The sequence below is a fragment of the Embiotoca jacksoni genome, unplaced genomic scaffold (assembly GCF_022577435.1).
Source record: "Embiotoca jacksoni isolate LCO1_2020_lvr unplaced genomic scaffold, fEmbJac1.0.p SCAF_8, whole genome shotgun sequence".
NCBI classification, from domain to species: Eukaryota; Metazoa; Chordata; class Actinopteri; family Embiotocidae; genus Embiotoca; species Embiotoca jacksoni.
The window spans coordinates 1,080,090-1,098,638 of record NW_027185436.1 but is presented as its reverse complement, the minus strand read 5'-3'; the positions used below and the strand labels follow the sequence as shown (position 1 = coordinate 1,098,638).

General features: G+C 38.8%; 1 protein-coding gene across 1 annotated transcript in view; it reads left to right on the top strand.

Moving 5' to 3' along the window:
• Positions 1-18,549, top strand: part of adamts3 (ADAM metallopeptidase with thrombospondin type 1 motif, 3) — a 145,971-nt gene that overhangs the window by 15,849 nt on the left and 111,573 nt on the right. The window contains exon 4 of the mRNA XM_069178498.1: positions 15,140-15,296. Within this exon, the coding sequence (XP_069034599.1) occupies positions 15,140-15,296 (157 nt within the window). The remainder of the gene's footprint in view (positions 1-15,139; positions 15,297-18,549) is intronic.

The following is an 18,549-nucleotide window of genomic DNA, read 5'->3' as shown; positions in this document are numbered from 1 at the left end:
ATAATTTGCAACACAAAGAATCAAGCATGTAATATTTAGACCATAATCCCATCATGGCTAATATATTCCCAGTGTAACAATCCAGTATGCAGCCTGCTTTTGTGCAGAGTCTATGCAGACCTATATTAAAGTAAGTAAAGTTTGATATATTCATTTAGGCTACGAATCAAATGCACAAGAAATCTCCTCGCACTGTCTGACAGTGCAGTACTAAGGCTACAGTCCCCACAACGTCAACCCAAAGTTACATTCATTTCTAACTGAACTATGTTTGAGATAAAATAGTGTGCTTTGTTTGACCTGAAAATTGAAAAACCTCTAAGTAAACTTCAGATGTGGATTAAGTGGCTCTGAGTGATGCACAGCTCTTGAAGGGGAGGGTAAAAACCATTGACTGTGTATAAAAGTGGACGTTGTGTCTGGGTATGAAAAAAAAGGCTGAAGATGGCGACTGTCAAAAATTGGAACCCCAAGCCTCATAACGGCAGTTCACAAACTTGGTGACATCACTGTTGCTTGCCGCTTGGTAAGAAGCTAGAAATCTATGTGTGGGCATCTCTTGTTGCATTCACTTCCACTCAGACATCAAAGGGAGGCTGTGGCTCAGACGGTAGAGCGGGTTGCACACTAATCGGAAGGTTGGTGGCTCGATTCCCAGCTCCTCCTGTCCACATGCCTAAGTGTCCTTGAGCAAGACACTGAACCCTAAGTTGCTCCTGATGGAGTGTGTGAATGTGCTCCTGATGGCAGCACCCTGCATGGTGATCTGTCTCATTAGTGTGTGAATGGAGAAACCATGTTAAAGGACTTTGAGACTGAAAAGTGATAAAGTGCTATACAAGTACAGACCATTTACATCAGAGTTTTGCTCCTGTGAATTTCCAACCAAACAGATATCTATTTTAGAATTATAGATTGTCCAAAAGTGGGCTGGCATGCATCTGATTTGCCCCCTCAGCTGTTCAATGCTCCACTATGTTCACCATCTTGTCTCCAAACTTGAAACTCACTATACGGCTTCATAAAACTGATGTGTCAGATTCAAGTGATATTCTCTTGAGATTCATCATCAACACCTTTTCACATTTGCACTATTTTCACAATTGTGAGAGACATTGTTATTAATTGATAAATATTGATTGTAACCACTTTAAGGCATATATAAAATAACACAAAAGATAATACGCAAACCTATCAATATATGTCTTATATGACCATTTTTATAGAATTTATAATAGCCTAGTACAGACTAATTGTACAAAGTGCTCAGTCACTACAAGCTGTACACTGGGGGATAAACGTTTGAGATAGTGAGGATAATCAAGCCTCAAAGCATGAAATAGACACACGCGTCCAATACAGAAAAACATATAACTCACATATTGACATTGCCAAGCGTAGCTACCTCACATTTTACTGTCAAGGACGGGTGTGATTATTTCACGCTTTGCCGTGATACCGAGCTGGATTAACATGGTGTTCCTCCGAAACACTTCCTTGGAATAATCCCTGATATTTGTATGGAGAGCAGGAATGCTGGAGCTAAGATCTTGGCTGACGTGAGTCTGCCCAGCAGCCAACTGTGTTGTTTGTGAAACTTTTCTTCCCACTGAGAAACACTGCTGCCTTGTGTGGTTCAGAAACTCTCCTTGACCCTCTTTGATTTTTCATGGTTAATGTGAGGACCTTAATGGGGTTTTTATGAGACTGATAAAGATCCCGTACCCATCTTCGGTATCTTATGCATGTAAAGATAAAAAAAAAAAAAAAAAGAGACATACAAGCTGGTGGAAGTCAGAAATCTTTGAAACGAGGATTGTCAACTTATTTACTGTTTTTGGAAACATGGGCCCCATGAATGCATTTAAGTCTGTTTATGGGATATAATGACAGTGTTTGATAAGGAACACCTGGTTTAAATCCAGGTTTTTAGTAAAAAGACTACAAGTACTGTTGTAAACAGAGAGAAGAAGAGTAGATGTAGGTTGTTTTATTTTATTTTCACATATATGAAACATACAGCTCACGACCTTTAAAAAAAAAAAAAAAAAAAAAAAAAAAAAAAAAAAAAAAAAGGATTAGAGTAAACAAAGAAGGAATGTAACTGACCTCGAAATGTGAGAAGTGGGTGTATACTGTATTATTCACATCCCTCCTCCTCCCTCTACATGACTGTAAGTTCATGTACACTCGTGTGCTCACAGGGCTCTCTTGTCATAGAGTTGATAGTTCACATACTGCAAATATTTTATTGTAATATCGTTACCCTGAAAGGCAGAGAGGGGGAACTTCTCATGTCTGTATGTATTTTTGGAGATGGGACTCAGGACCTAATCTCTGGGTCTGTGTTTTGTCTGTCTATGAAAAGCAGGAAGATTAGGGATGGAAATCAATCATCCCCTTTTAAAACTGATTTGAGAAGAGAAACTCCCACACAGTGTTATAAACGATATGATCAGTCATGGAGCCCCAGGCCACAAAAGCATTCAAACTTTTAATTTTCTACTAAAGAGGTGTTGAAATAATGCGAGGCCACCAGTAAGCTTGACTTCATCATTTATTATTATTATTTAATTACTCTAATATGTTCTCCAGGATGTGACCCCTTTCTGACATTAGTATTTAGTCACAGCTATGTTGAAATGAAACAGTACTAGACCAGTGAAACTAAACTCAGTTATAACAACATGCAAAGAGCATTTCTATTGCATTGAGACATCACTTTCTGTTTCAGCCACGATAGCGGTGTGGCTCTCGGCAGTCCCCATTGACAGATCTCAACAACTATCAGATGGATTACCATGACATTTTTTTTTACAAACTTTCATTGTTCCCAGGGGATGTATTTCATGACTGTGGTGTTCCCACTGGCTTTTGCTTTTGAAACACCATGAGATTGATGTTTGTGGTTTCGAGTGTAATGTCTCAAAAACAACTGAACAGATTTCCATGGCATTTGATAGAAATGTAGTTTGTGTCTTGTGCTAATTAGCAATTGTTAGCAGGCTAACACATTAAGGTCTGAACTGTGTGAAGCGTGATCCAAATGTGATGATTTTTTTTGTTCCTTATTGTTTATTGTCAGTCATTGAACTGTGAACATGTCAGCTTTTGAAAACATCCCACTACAAAACATTAACAGTGATTTCAGAGTTTGGTGATGTGCTGATATTTGTGTTTTTTGTTGTACTGCACCTTTCGTGGCCCAGTAACTATCCCTTTAAAATCCCAAGATTATTAAGCAGTAAGGAACAGGGCTGTTTGTGGGGTTTATGAGATTTTTATTTAAGAATATGATGAAATGCTTGGGCCAGTTGATTTTGCTGATGAAAACCATGAGACGCATTTGAAAGCACAGAGAAAATGTGATGAGAGGACCTTTGGGTTGAGATCGTTTTGTCACGAAAGGTCAGGGTTTTTAATTTGAAAACAGGAAGTGCTGAGCTTGCATTAACGTGTAATGCAGCACCTTTGACAGGACAAACAATAGCGGATCAAAACGAGGCTTTGAATTGTGTGAGAATCGATAAATACACCATGTGACAATCTTGATCATTCTTTTGGTTTTATTGGCTCTCATCTACAACATACACTTTAGAGTTGATTGGATCTAAGCACTTGAAAAATATTAATGTATTTTTAACTGGATGAAGAGAACTGTAAATGTTTTATGTCGTCATTTGGAGAAAAAAAGTGTCAAGAGTATCGATATGGTGCACTTCTGCAGCGCTGCAGCTGTACACACCACTGACTGCTGGCTGGTTTCTTTACACAATAGGGCACCACACTCTCTTTTCAGCACTACAACCGGCATTGCAACACCACCGATGACAGTAAAAGGAAAGCTGAGATGCAGGCTGTTTAGGAGTCAAACAATGTAAATGATTAGCTTTACAGTCACATATGTGCATGATGGTAGGCATTGTTTCAACACACATCCTTCAGCTGTATAATGAGGGAACATACACAGCAATTGTCAGACCCATCACAAAGTGAAGGACTCAAAAATCAGGAGTTCTTTTTCTGCAGGGACAAAAAAAAAGAAGAAGAAACATTAGAAAAATGACCCCTTATTGTCCATTGCATCACTGACAGGTAGCGTTTTGAATGTTCAAATAATCTGTTTGATTGGGTGCCATATATCCATATGACTCAGTTGCTCACATATGTTGGCTTTTCTTTCTAATTTTCTTTCTAATACATGAACATCAATCAGATCTGTGTCACATTTGAGAGGTAAAAAGACCGCAGCATGAAATACGTTCACATGCCATGAAGCACCAGCTTTTATTCCAGCACGACAAACAAACTGCAAGCTGCCTGGAAATGCCTTAAAGCAACCATGAAATACTGCTTTAGCTCCACTCATTTGTTTCCATGAAGCAGGACAGCTGGAACAGAAACCTCCTCTTGCCGTGTGTTGCATGAAGGAGATTTTCTCAGCAGACTGATTGACTGACGGGCAGAAAAAGAGGTGACCTGAGAATAACACCGACTAGATATGTGACTGTTGATATTAACCTTTACTTTGCCAGGGGCTCTGTAAAACTTGGCCACCTCTTAATGTGTGTAATGTTGCATAATCAGCTCTGCCAGCCAAAAGGGTGAGGCACCGCTGGGTCTGTGGTGTGTGAGACTGCGGGCCTGATGGGTAATGCATCAGTTAGAGTATCCTCTCAGAGCAACAGCCTGCCTTGTAGGGCACATTTCTCTGATCCTTTGTTGTCCTCAAGCAAGATTTGCCTCAGTGGAAATGTTAACAGTGCTGAGCTTCATAAAGAGTGACAAAATGAGCAAATAAGATACGGTACGATTTTGCTAAGAGCTACGTGTGTTCAGTGACCTAAACTTTTGGCCTGAGAGACATAAAAGAGCATTATGGACCTGCACAGCTCTTGACATATCTTGAGCTGCCATGGATGAAAAAAAAAAAGCAAAGAAAATATCCTATTTGATTAGAAGAAGAAGAAAGTGAGCCAAACTGTAGTTGGGCACAAGAGTTTTATTCACTAATAGTTCTCAATGTCCCTTGTTGACTTAGCCAAGGCTTGTTGCAGAGGCTTGACCCCAGAGCTGTTTGGGTATATGGTTTGAGGTGCGGAGGGAGGGGGGGAGGCACACCAAGATATGCAAACCCAAGCTATTTCTTCCAAATTTTCTCCACTGCAGCTGAGGGTTCAGTTCAGTGTGTGCTGCTGGGCGGCGGGGTGCATTTATTGATATTTATGTGTTTAAACATTTTGAATCATAACCTACATAAACTTAAGAGGAGCCCACAGTTTCTGTTGTCCTTTCAGACAGACATTGAGAGCCATTCACTGGTGTGAGGTTTTATTTTAAGTTGAGTACGGTCTCCCAGTCCTCAAAGCCATCTGCAAATGTTTGCTCTGTTTGGTACAGCAGTACAAAAAGACAGAACTAAAATTAATTCCTATGTTGTCTATCAGAGTCTGTCACTTTTCACTGCCTTCCACTTTCACCAGAACTCCTTAATTTTTGATTGTCTATTGATTTTTTAATATTCGAGTTTTGGCAAAAAGAAGTAAGGTTTAATTTCAAACATATTATTACTCTAAATACTTTATTTAGGATATGACTAAGAGGATTTACTGCCATCTTTTGATTTTTCTAAGTAGGCTTCTGTTTGCAAATTTTGTTTATTATTGCTACAGATGCTCAAAAATACGTCTTACTTCCCTTCCAAGGGATTGAAGACTTTCAGTCACACCCCCTGCAAACCCTAAGAAATGAACTTGTGTATTTTTTCCCATTTAAAGTTCCTTTAAAGGCTGGGGATGAAAATGGCAGGTAATGATGACGAAGGTTTGCTCACATTTTTGAAAGCAAACACACCTTTGAACAACACCGGGGGTGAAAGGTGGTAGTGTCCTGGCTGAATCCAGACCTTTTTTCAACGTTGCAGTACCTCAACTTTTTTTTTCAAGCAAAAGCACGTTCATACCGACCTCCTTAAGAAGTTTAGACTGAAAGAGACTGTTTTTAAAAAACTGGAGCCCTTCAGCTGAATCCCATATGTTTTTTTTGGCAGACGAGTCCTGTCTGCTTGGCCGGGGCTGATGTTGGGGATATTAAACTGATGGAACACAGGACTCTTGAGCCCTTTTTTGAGGGTTGTGATCAGGTACCAACTGGTTGACCCACCTGCTATTGTTTTCTATGATATTGGCCCAAAACAATGTGCCACTGTAAACATTTGAGACATCTGAGGTACTTTTCAGGATTTTAAGCCTGTGTAGTTTGAAAATGTGTTTTTACGTCAGTTTTTTTATGCTATTTATGGGACTGATGCCAAATAATCAACCCAAAGACATTCATCTTATAACTTCGTACCCAGCAGTGCAATTCCCTTTTTTTTTTTAATTATTTTTTTTATTCATAGAAAAGAGCAGCAACTCTTGCTGAAACAATGGAATTTTTGTTTTTGTAATTTAATGAATTGATCTGTTATCAAATATTTTGATTACTGTTGTGTATTTACCTTGGCTTTTCACAATTCAGAACCCTCTCCTCAAAACACGCTGCTGCATACCAAGTTGAAATTTTACACTATAAAAATATCTTTATCAATAATAATAATTAAAACTCTCTTTAAACTGTGCCAGAGGCCGGATCATAGAGGTCAGTCAACAAATAATCAGCAGCCGATCTGAGAAATGCTGGCTTAACATGTCTCTTTCATCAGTCAATAGAGTGATGATAAAACCTTTGGTCACAGAGGACTAACAGAACTGCATCAATGATTAAATGACAGGAAGACACACGCCAAAGACGAGAAAGCAGTGCTCAGCACTAAGAAAGTCAGCAAAGTCCATATACTTGTTTTCTCTGCTGCTTTATGTTGGGTCTTCATCAGTGGATGGAGTTTACTCAGGTATCATGAAGATGATAACACTAAGTGGTGGTATGGTGGTGTAGTGTCAGGAACTGTTGCTTCACAGCAAGAGGTCTCTGGATTTCGAACATTCAGTCAATCCAAAGACATGCAGGTTAAGTTAAGAGGTTACTCTAAATTGCTGTTCACACATGAGTGTGTAATGTAACCTGCCAAGCTGCCCGGTGTGTTCTCATTCTCTCAAGCAGAGTTATCTGGGACAGGCTCCAACGCCCTACAGCTAATTATTAGATAAGCAAGTTGGTCACATTCTGTATATCTCTGCTCAGAGATGGTCTCCGGGGGTTGGATGGGAATGGTGTCTCATAGTAATTCAAACAGCTCAAAGCTTATTTCCATCAATTAGGCTGGTGATGTCACAGGCCTTAGCTGTTTGGAATAAAAGTAATATCTTTCTAAAGTAAAAGTCTTTCAGTCCCTATTTCAAAGACAATGACCTATAGATTAAACAGGACATTTCTAACTCATTTTAGTGTTGTGCTAAATCCTGTCTTTACATCCTATTGTGGTTTGTACTAGAACAGCTTTTCTTTTGAGAGGGTCTGAATGTTGGTCATGCATCACACCGTAAACAGTGTTTTGTTGGGTTTTGGATTGTTGCTCACATAAAACAAGACATCGGAGGTTGTCTTGTAATTTTTCATGAATTTCTAAAAGTTTGCAGGCAAAATAAATAATCGATTCATTGAGGAAATCATGTATAATATTTTTATTATTATTTTTTTTATTTATTTTTGAAATAAAAATAATAATTTGTCTCAGCCCTAGTTTATTTCTTTCAAGTAGAGCAGTAGGAGCCTTATTACTGAAAAAACAAGAATAACACAGAAAAAAAATATTTTACAAATACCTAATGAGCTCAATGAACTCCGAGGAACACATTATGTAATCTCATCTGCTTTTGTTCAAAACAAATTTTCTCCTCCTTAAGGCCACAATAGCCACAAGGAAATGCTTTTGCTCAATGATAATTATACTTTGGAGGCAGTGTCACTGTGACAGGCTGCTCGGATCCATGTGCAACTAGAGACAAGGGCCCTTGTGAATTTATTTTCTATTTGTGCTCATTATTATTTGTCCCTGAGGTGTCACATTCTATATAGGGGTACAATATGCTTCATGTTTTCTTTAATATGAGGATTGTTTTTGCTTAAAATTTTGTGTGTATTATTCCTACATGAAAAAGCACTACCTAAGAAGTGTGTAATGATACACACCGTATAGTTTGATAATTTATATGAAACACTATAAAACAATGCATTTACTTTTCTTCTCTGTGAGAATGTGTGTGTGTGTGTGTGTGTGTGTGTGTGTGTGTGTGTGTGTGTGTGTGTAGCTCAATAACAAACTTTTATGCTTATTGGAATTTACTTTCCGGTTATTTTTACTAATGGTTTGATTTTGGAAGGCACACTGGGACTTGTATTTTATCTCCTAAGGTTTTATACTGTATAAGCAGCCAGGTTAAAGTGTAGGGCGGAACAAAGGCATATTCCTTTCCCTCATGTTAAACCAGTGATTTTCAGCTGTTCTAGCCGCATGGCTGAGGGTTGATGATTTCAGTTTACCAATTCCACGTTGTGTGCCCAACTCTTTGATTTGCAGGAGGCAGCATCGTTGAGGTTGTGTTACTTCATGTATCGGTTCAAAGTTGTTTTATGATTCAGGAAGGCTGGGTTGAGCCAACAGATTAAGGATTATCAAATGGTAAAACACTGAATAGAGGTTTAATAATAACACAATTAGACAGAACTTCAAACTCTGGAAAGCTATATGGATGCGATCATAATTGTATCTTCCCTCTGGCTTGTTGTACTTGTAGTTTAAATCTGGCAGGAGTGCTCACTTAAAAGCATTTGATTGCTGAATATTGCTGGTTTGAGCTGAGTTCAACTTCTTTTATGTATGTTTTTGTTTCTTTGCCAGAGCCCTCTGCCTACAAACCGTGAATCCATTGCATTCTTTGACAGAATACTAATGTCCATCTGAACATTACTTTAATGTTAACAAGCTAAATGTTGGTTGTTTTAGTTTACAACCACAGGCTAAGTTGGACTTTGTTTTAATAACTAGTGGTGAAGCTCTAACTGCACTGAAGTTGTCTTTTCCTTTCGAAACTTCGAAACAGGACTGCGAGTCTGGCTGTAAACTTTGAAACATGTTAGAGTGTGTTTAAGGTGCTGTGTAGAGGAACGTAAGAGAAGATAGCATTACTTTTATGTGGTTTTTTTAATATATATATCTTGTTTCAGCATTTGTATGGTAATATTCAACATGCAAAAATTCTCATTTATCTTCCCTAAATGTGTAATCAGTTCATTCAGCTCATCCTGGCCTGGAAGAAGATGAAAAATTGCACTAAGCTGAAAATTCATTTCTGAGCCTTTCCTTCCTCAGTGTGTTTGAGGGTGTTATTCAAGAAGAACAAGCAGGAGAGTAATGCCTTTTTATGGAACGTGTCTGCTTTAAGGACAGATGAGAAATTAATTCAGCACAGCTATGTCCAATTGCTTTTATCTCATTTAATTTAAATGTGTGAGAGCGCTGCACTTCCTTTGGTAGATACAGATTACTAAACGCTTTAATCGCTGAGATGAGGATTTTCGTTTTGTTAAGATACAGCAAGCATGTTCCTGGAAGATATTCACACAACACGCTGGTGTCTGTGTTTACACAAATCATAGTAGGGATTGAACGAGTTGCTCTCTTATCTGTTCGGCTGTTTTACCTTTTCAATTCAATTCAACTTTATTTATATAGCACCAAATCACAACATAGGTTATTTCATGGCACTTAACACATTAAAGTCCTTACAGCAAGACTTTACAATATTATACAGAGAAACCCAACAATTCAACAATTCCCACATAAGCTAGGAGGGAAAAAACTCCTCTTTAAGGGAGAAAAACCTCCAACGGAGGGAAGAAAAACTCCCTTTAACAGGAAGAAACCTCCGACAGAACCAGGCTTAGAGGTGGGCGGCCATCTGCCTCGACCAGTTGGGGTGAGAGGAGAGCAGAGAGAGAAAAGGACAGCATAGAGATAGAAGAGAAGAACTGTTGATGGAGACGACAATCACAGAGCAGAGACATGCAGCTCCATGACGGGACATCTGCAAAAGAAAGAACAGAAACTACGCGAGCGAAGGAACTGAATGGAGACAACAGATAATAAGAAAAAGCTATGGGAGAGAAAAAGATGGGTCAGTTAAAGAGTAGGAGGGAAAAAAAGAAGCTCAGCATGTAACGAGGTCCCCCAGCAGCCTCGGCCTATAACAGCATAACTAAGGGTTGGTTCAGGTCTACCTGAGCCAGCCCTAACTATAGGCTTTATCAAAAAGGAACGTTTTGAGTCTAATCTTAAAGCTGGAGAGGGTTTCTGCCCCTCCAACACAAACTGGGAGCTGGTTCCACAGGAGAGGAGCCTGAAAACTGAAGCTCTGCCTCCCATTCTACTTCTGTAAACTCTAGGAACCACAAGTAGACCAGCGTACTGAGAGCGAAGTGCTCTGCTAGGATTATATGGTTCTATACGATCTCTAAGATATGATGGAGCCTGGTCATGTAGGGCTTTGTAAGTCATCAAGAGAATTTTAAATTCTATTCTTGATTTCACAGGAAGCCAGCCACCTTTTGTACCACATGCTCAGATAGATAAACAGATTCAAAAGCTATTAAAGGACCAGTTTCCACTGTATTGATTACAACTTTGTTGTGCTGCGACAGTTTTCATCCCCAAGAGTTGCGTAGAAGAGTTTTCTTTAAAAAAAAGATAACACTTTGCTACAGACAGTGCAGACAATGGTAGTTGTTTTCTTACATGCAGAAAGAGCTTTGATATCCTCCAAAGAGTCCCCCACATGCCTTTGATCAATATCAAAATGTCAGCTTTCAGTCTTATTATGTATAAGCGGGCATGATTGTGTTGACGTGGCCAAGTCTAAGCAATAAAGTGGCATTTTCAGCTGCTGAGATAGCACTTTACCTGCAACCTCTTTTATTATGAATGTGAGGAGAGATTCAGATCTGGAGTCTTCCTCTGCCGATCATTTTGTTCTGCTTGATGCTTCTGCTCGACTGATCTGACAGTGAAGCTATTATTTTCTGAGATGTTCAACTTTTGTCCTTTTTTATCCAGTGAATAAGAGTGAGCTATGATGAATTCATTTCACTTAGATTCAAAATGTGCCTCCAGGCTCAGTCACCGTCAGCATTCCAGTCTTGAACATTAATTTGTTTCGTTGACATTTGAGGAGTCAACCAAGGTGTTAGATGAGCACAGAGTAAATAAAATGGGTGTAATGCCAGGAATTATTCAGGGTGGATGACCTTGTCCCTGAATGCTGCTGGCGAATGTCAGTAATTGGCAAATGGTATATTACTAAGAAAACTGCACTACAGCCTGATAATGTATGCTGACAAACACAATATTTAGAATCTCTGTCTGCAAGTAATGCCTGCAGGTAGAAGATAAATACAAACAATTGGCAGAGGACAAAATCCCTGCTACAAATCTGTTTAAGTAATAAGGCAAGGCAAGTAAAATGTAAATTTAAACATTCCCTTATATGAACTCGTCCAACATGATTTCTATGGTTTATTATATACCTGACCGAGGGTGTCATGGAAGCTATGAGGCATTTCTTAAAATCCATGCAGGTCTGAAAATCAATTTCTTCTTCATTTCTCTCTGACACCCCCATATTGCCATCACTGTGCAGAAGGGGCTGTTTTCTTTGGTAAGGAGGACACATCAGAGATCATTGGATTCTCGTATTGTGTTCATCTTCTGCACAGCATCAGTTAACCTCTGGCTATCATCAGCGCTGTCAATTATAGATTTCTCTTGAGTGTGAACAAAATTCAGATTTCTTGCATCTATATGTTTTGTACTGTGAGCTCGCATCGTATGCCCAGGTCTGTGTTATGTTCACTGTGTATAGTTGGCCACTTCGGTAGGTCTGTGTCATTTTCTGCATTTTCTTTGGATTTGCATCAAAGAGAACAAACAATCTCAGTCCAAAGCTTTCTGCGTGGTTTTTAAATGCAATGAGATGTGCAGGGATTTTAATTCTGAATCCAACATGCTTGTCATTTCTGTAGTATTGTATATGTATAGTAGCTGCATAAATGAACCGTGAAGAGTAAAGACAGAAAACTGCTTTTGGCTCACTCTTTTATTTCTTCTAACATTGCTAGCAGATGTACTGTAGACTCTGCACCAGAATGTTTTGAGTGATCCTTCTCACACATCTTTATATTTTGTTTTGCCAAATTAGTGAGACACAAATAGTAAAAAGTAAAAATCATGCTTTGAATCTTTTTAACAGTGTTTTATGTGCTTCATGACAGCATAAGCAGTAAACATGGCAGATCATTTCTGTTTTGAAATTCGTACAGTCTCAAAAATACGAATTCTGTTCCATACATAGGTTTCATAGATCACATACCTATCCAAGTTGAGGGTGGGGATTTCCGGAACTATTGAGCTGCAATCTTGAACTGCAGGCAAGAGGCGTAAGGCTTGGGTAGAGATAACTGCAAAGTCTGTTTGCACATTCATAGAGCTGGATGGCTGGTGACCTGTCCAGGGTGTACATCTCTTTCTCCAAAGTGAGCTGCGCTCCAGCCCCCTCTGTGATCCTGTTCTTGATTAAAGCAGATATCGATATTGAAAGGATGGATTGATTGACACATACTGAATGAAGGCAAATGTTACATCGAAACCACTTTAAGTTGTTAAGGGGAAACAAAAATTCTAAGTATGTCATTTTGATGATCAGAGATGAGGATTTAGAAATGTAATCAGCACCAGTAAATTTGTACGCATATGAGCATGTGGGTGAGTGTAATTGTAGAGGGTGGTAATGCAGATTTGTAGTGCCTGCAAGACATGTAACAAAAAAAGGGAAACAGATGAAACAACATGAGTCAGTGTGTGATGGTAAATAAAACTGCCATTTAACTCAAATGTTTGTCATCTGTATTAACATCCTGAGCGCCTCGGTCGTTTCAGCAAGCCCTTCTAAACAACATATGTTAACTTTTAAGTGACAGAGTCCTGTAGTGGCTGCTGTCATCACGGTGGGCATGAAGGAAGACGTGATGTTGTTATGGAGCAACAAAGTGAGCATAGGGAGGAGGTTGAGGTGGAGTTTCCTGTTTTAATGTTGTTCTTTTTAAGCCATAACAATAATTGTAGTCTAACCTGAAGTGTTGTAGTATTGTCTTCATGACCATAAAGGTCCTCAACCCAAATCCACAATTTGTCCCTAACTGGAGCAGATAACTTATTTCAACCTTAACCACAATGTTTCTCCAAACCTAACAATGTTATTTACATTTTTTTTTTTTTTTTGTACTATCACTAATGAAAAATGAATCAACCAAAGCACAAATGTGTTTATTTATGCATATATTATATTGTAGTTCCTCATTAACGCCGATATGACAGATGGCCAACTGAAATGATCCAGTTTATATGGGACACGTGCCGGCACCATGACCAGATTAGAATAAACCTTGTACTGTTGCCAGGACAAATATGGTCCTCTTGAACTGTAACAAAACTGAACGGCTACGTTATACTGTTCAAATTGTCAGTAAGAAGCACTAATCTTAATGGCTGATCATGTTTATCCTCCTACTACATCAGCAAGAGGTCATCTGGATGTAATTTTACAAGCTGGCTGCTCATCTTTTATAGCACTTCTACATATGATTATCCAGTTAATTTTATTTGTTTATTAATAGGAACTGGGAGACTCTCAGTCACACAGCATCAAAGTTACATGGAAACTTGAATCAAAATTCTAACTGGAGCACAGCCACTAGTTCTTGTAAATAGGAGGATAAAGAGAGTGTTGGTTGATAAGGGACTGTTGGAGTTGGAAATGAGTTTAGTGTGAGTGTTGGTTGCGAAGCACCATATGTGTGCAGTCCAACAGAGTGTTAGTGAAGAGGCCAGAGCAAAGTGAGGCCTGCGAGGTGGAGTTGGGCCGACAGAGAGCTGGAACATATTCCTCTGAGGCTCTGTGAGAGGTGCCTCTGTCCACATACAGGTGCACTGGAACAGCTTTTTTTATTCTGCTAAGGGGAAATAATTAGTGATGGATGTGATTGCCAAACATGAAATCTTTAGTGTTTCTCCTGTCTCATTGGCTGCTGTTGGTTTTGAAGTGGTGAGATAAACAAAGCAAACTCCATATTAACAGATGATGATTTTCTCTCTTTTTTTCACAATTAGGTCTAAAATCCTGTTCATGTTTTTGAATTATATTTTTGACAGATCTAAGGGGCACATTCAGAAGATAAATGCAATAATACAGTAATTGCAGAGTAATTACAGAGAAATGGCTACAGATGGTTTAGCCTTGACCATATGGTGCGTTTTGATGCAGCTTTAATCAGTCAACATGCCTGATGGCATCATTTGGACTTGATGAGTTGTAAATTCAATTTGTTTGTACATGAATGTGTCAGCTGCACAGTGGGAGCCTTTATAGCTGCTATTAACAACAGACATGACTGGCTTCTTATTGCAGGAAATCTGAGAGCGGCAGGTAGCCATCACAAAGCAATTTTGTGCCAATGTGTCACTAATGATTTGGCGCTTTCTGATCTCCACTAGCAGTTGTTGGGTAACCAGATGATATTTCCACACTGATAGAAAGTTGCAGGAACAGAATCACAACAAGATGTAACAATGGCACACTGAAAGACCTCAATGCATTTAAAGCAGGTAATCACAAAGGCTTTCTCTCGAATATATTACTAAATAATACATCAGTACATCTGCCTTTGCGTTGTCATACATGTATACATATTTCTATGTTAAATAGGCAATTATAGAGTCTTTTTTTTGTGTACATATATTAGACAATAACAAGTGCGTGCTTTTTAAGAGGTCTCATTAGATCCTCAAGGAGCGTGATGCATAGATTTACACATTGATACAGAAAAACTGATTTTCATGAAAACACCATTCATGTGTAATACAATAAATATCTAGATTTGTAATCTTATCAGCTTAATCCTGTTTAATATTAAGGGATCATGGTGTTTTTGAGGGAAATGAAGATGTTGAGAGCCTCTTGTTTGGTAGTGTCAGAGCACTAATGCTATCAGGGTAAAGGAAGACCACGTTTCCTCTACGTACAGAGGCAGGTTGACTCGTTGCATTAGTAGCATGGTTCTACACAGTCACTGACCTGGTATTGTGTTGCAGGCGGGGATGATCCGCACCGACTCAGATGAGTACTTCATTGAGCCGCTGGAGAAAGGCACTCAAGAGCTGGAGGATCAGGGCCGGGTCCATGTGGTTTACCGCAGGTCAGCTCTGCTGCAGTCCCCCTCTGACATCTCTGTGGACTACCAGCTACAAGGTAGGATGCACAAATAAGATGGTAACTGCTGCTGGGACAGAAAGCAGTGCAGACTGGGTTATTAGTACTGCAATGACATTTATACTACTGCTGCTGCTGTGACAATGATGATTCTACTTTTTAAATACTGTCTGTGGTCAGTTTTTAGTGTGACTTTCTGCTATGGTTTAATCATTCAGATTAAGGAGCTGTATTTAGGCTTCTCTATCTGATTAAAATAAACAATACTGTATTAAACTCAAAGTATGGTCCTATGATAATCTATGTGTATTAACGACTTGTTGTTTCAACCATTATTCTAGATAATTCTAGATTAGATAATTAAACAATCTTAGAAATCAATACATTTTCTTTAGAAAATCCCATGACAACATTTCTTCTCAACAATAAGTGATGAGCTATCACATATCCTCTAGTAAGTAAATACAGCCATATCAACATGACTGAAAGAAGTGCAGCCAAAAATATTGTGGTCAGACAAGTTTCTGTTGCATCTACTACTGGCCATACTGACACAAAAAGTGAATGTGGATATGTGTGAAATGTCAGGATTTAAAAGATGTAAAGTTCAGCCCTTAAAGTAATCTGATAAAAAAAAAAACTGGGAGGAGTTTTATGAAAATAAAATTGTATAATTATTTTCAATAGTACAGGTGGTTTCAGCCCTGTCCAGACATATGGAATTCTGCTCATACTGTCCATAGGTTTGATGGTAATGGCCGTGAAGGTAAGATTACTAATGGGGACATCATATTCCCTTATAGGAGACAGAAAAACAGCTACATTCATGAAAATAGACAGAAAACAACTTTAAAGCTGGTATGATCATTATAAAAAAAGATCAAAGTGCTTGTGGTCGTCACAGCTTCAATGGGCAGGATGTGCTTCATCTTGCAGCTGCTGATTGCAAAATAAAATTTCACCCTGTCTGATTATCAAGCTAGAATTACCTTCACAGCCTTGGAAACTGCTGCTGAAGTAGGTTTACCACAGGGCCCTGTTGCTGCTGCAATAGCTGGTTTTCCTTTCACTATAACCAGTGCCAACTTGTAACTATTACCACTGCTACTGTTTCCACCACGACCATGGCTAACTGACAACTTTTGTACTATTTCTACCAATGACTGCAATAGTTATGTGTTTGGTACAGGGTCATCCAGAGGGTACAAAACAACGTTTTACTACAGCTACAGTACAACTGCTTCTTCCACACGTACAATTACAACTCTCAACAATGGAGATCAGTGCTTGATCTGACTGGAGAACAGTAATTGCATGATAAAAAGTATCAATGCTAAGGTCCACTCTTGATCAGCAAAAATAAGTGGTTCAAGTGTGAAAACGTTATCACATGACTAACAAAAATACATCCCATGCAAAATTCAGGGCTAAAGTAGTACTGGGGATTTTTTATTTTATAAATACTGAGGGGAAACAAATTCACCCATCAATAATAATAATATTATTATTATAATTCTACATAGGGTATTTTAATATTATATGCTAATACTAATTTAAGTCACATGTTGACTAGCCTTCAAACTATTTGTTGATAAAGACGATCAATTTGAGTTTTAATTTCAACCAAATTACTGCTACTTCACTGGTATTTATCAATGCTAACTGCTGTAATTGTAATTGTAATTGTAATTGTAATTGTAATTGTAATTATACCAAATGCATGAATATGGTGATGCACATTACGCATTATCTTGCATTACCAGATAGCTTACACTGGTCAAACTAATTTAAAATGACTAAAATGGATAATCATTTTATGGTTTAATCAAATGGTATCATAAATTCATTATTTGTTGAAAAATGACGATGGCAAAGCTATGAAATGAGGTTTAGGGCTGGAATTATTTCATATTTTTCTTAGTGCCAAAACTGTTTATAAAAAACAAACCACTAGTGAACCGAGCTTTGAGCATCTAAGTGGTGTGTGTGTCCCTAACACATTTCATTGCTAAGTGTCATACAGCTCTAGTGTTGATCAGGAAAAATTAAAAACACATTAGTTAGTTACACTGTTTCATTTGGTGACATTTTCCTTTGTTATAATAAATGTGGACATGGTAGTTTATTTTTTGTCCCACATACATCGCCCTGAGCATCAAATGTGGATGATCCAAAGCTGAAAATAGTTCCTCACAAAAATGCCTTTTGCACCTGTTTGAGTTACAGTGCATCCGGAAAGTATTCGCAGCGCTTCAGTTTTTCCACATTTTATGTTACAGACCTATATTCCAAAATGGATTAAATTCATTTTTTTCCTCAAAATTCCACACACAATACCCGATAATGCTAATGTGAAAAAAGTTGTTTTTAAATTTTTGCAAATCTATTAAAATTAAAAAAAAAAAACCGAAAAAGTATTCACAGCTTTTGCCATGACACTAAAAATTGAGCTCAGGTGCATCCTGTTTCCACTGATCATCCTTGAGATGTTTCTACAACTTGATTGGAGTCCACCTGTGGTAAATTCAGTTGATTGGACATGATTTGGAAAGGCACATACCTGTCTATATACGGTCCCACAAGAGCACAAACCAAGCCATGAAGTCCAAGGGGTTGTCTGTAAACCTCTGAGACAGGATTGTATCGAGGCACAGATCTGGGGAAGAGTACAGAAAAATGTCTGCAGCATTGAAGGTCTCAATGAGCACAGTGGCCTCCATCATCCGTAAATGGAAGAAGTTTGGAACCACCAGGACTCTTCCTAGAGTTGGCCACCCGGCCAAACTGAGTGGTCAGGGGAGAAGGCCCTTAGTCAGGGAGGTGACCAAGAACCTGATGGTCACTCTGACAGAGCTCCAGCGTTGCTCTGTGAATAGAGGAGAACCTTCCAGAAGGACAACCATCTCTGCAGTACTCCACCAAGCAGGCCTGTATTGTAGAGTGACCAGATGGAAGCCACTCCTCAGTAAAAGCCACAAGACAGCCCGCCTGGAGTTTACCAACAGGCACCTGAAGGACTCTCAGACCATGAGAAACTAAATTCTCTGGTCTGATGAAACAAAGATTGAACTCATTGGCCTGAATGCCAAGTGTCATGTTTGGAGGAAACCAGGCACCGTTCATCACCTGGCCAATACCATCCCTACAGTGAAGCATGGTGGTGGCAGCATCATGCTGTGGGGATGTTTTTCAGTGGCAGGAACTGGGAGACTAATCAGTATCGAGGGAAAGATGAATGCAGCAATGTACAGAGACATCCTTGATGAAAACCTGCTCCAGAGCGCTCTGGACC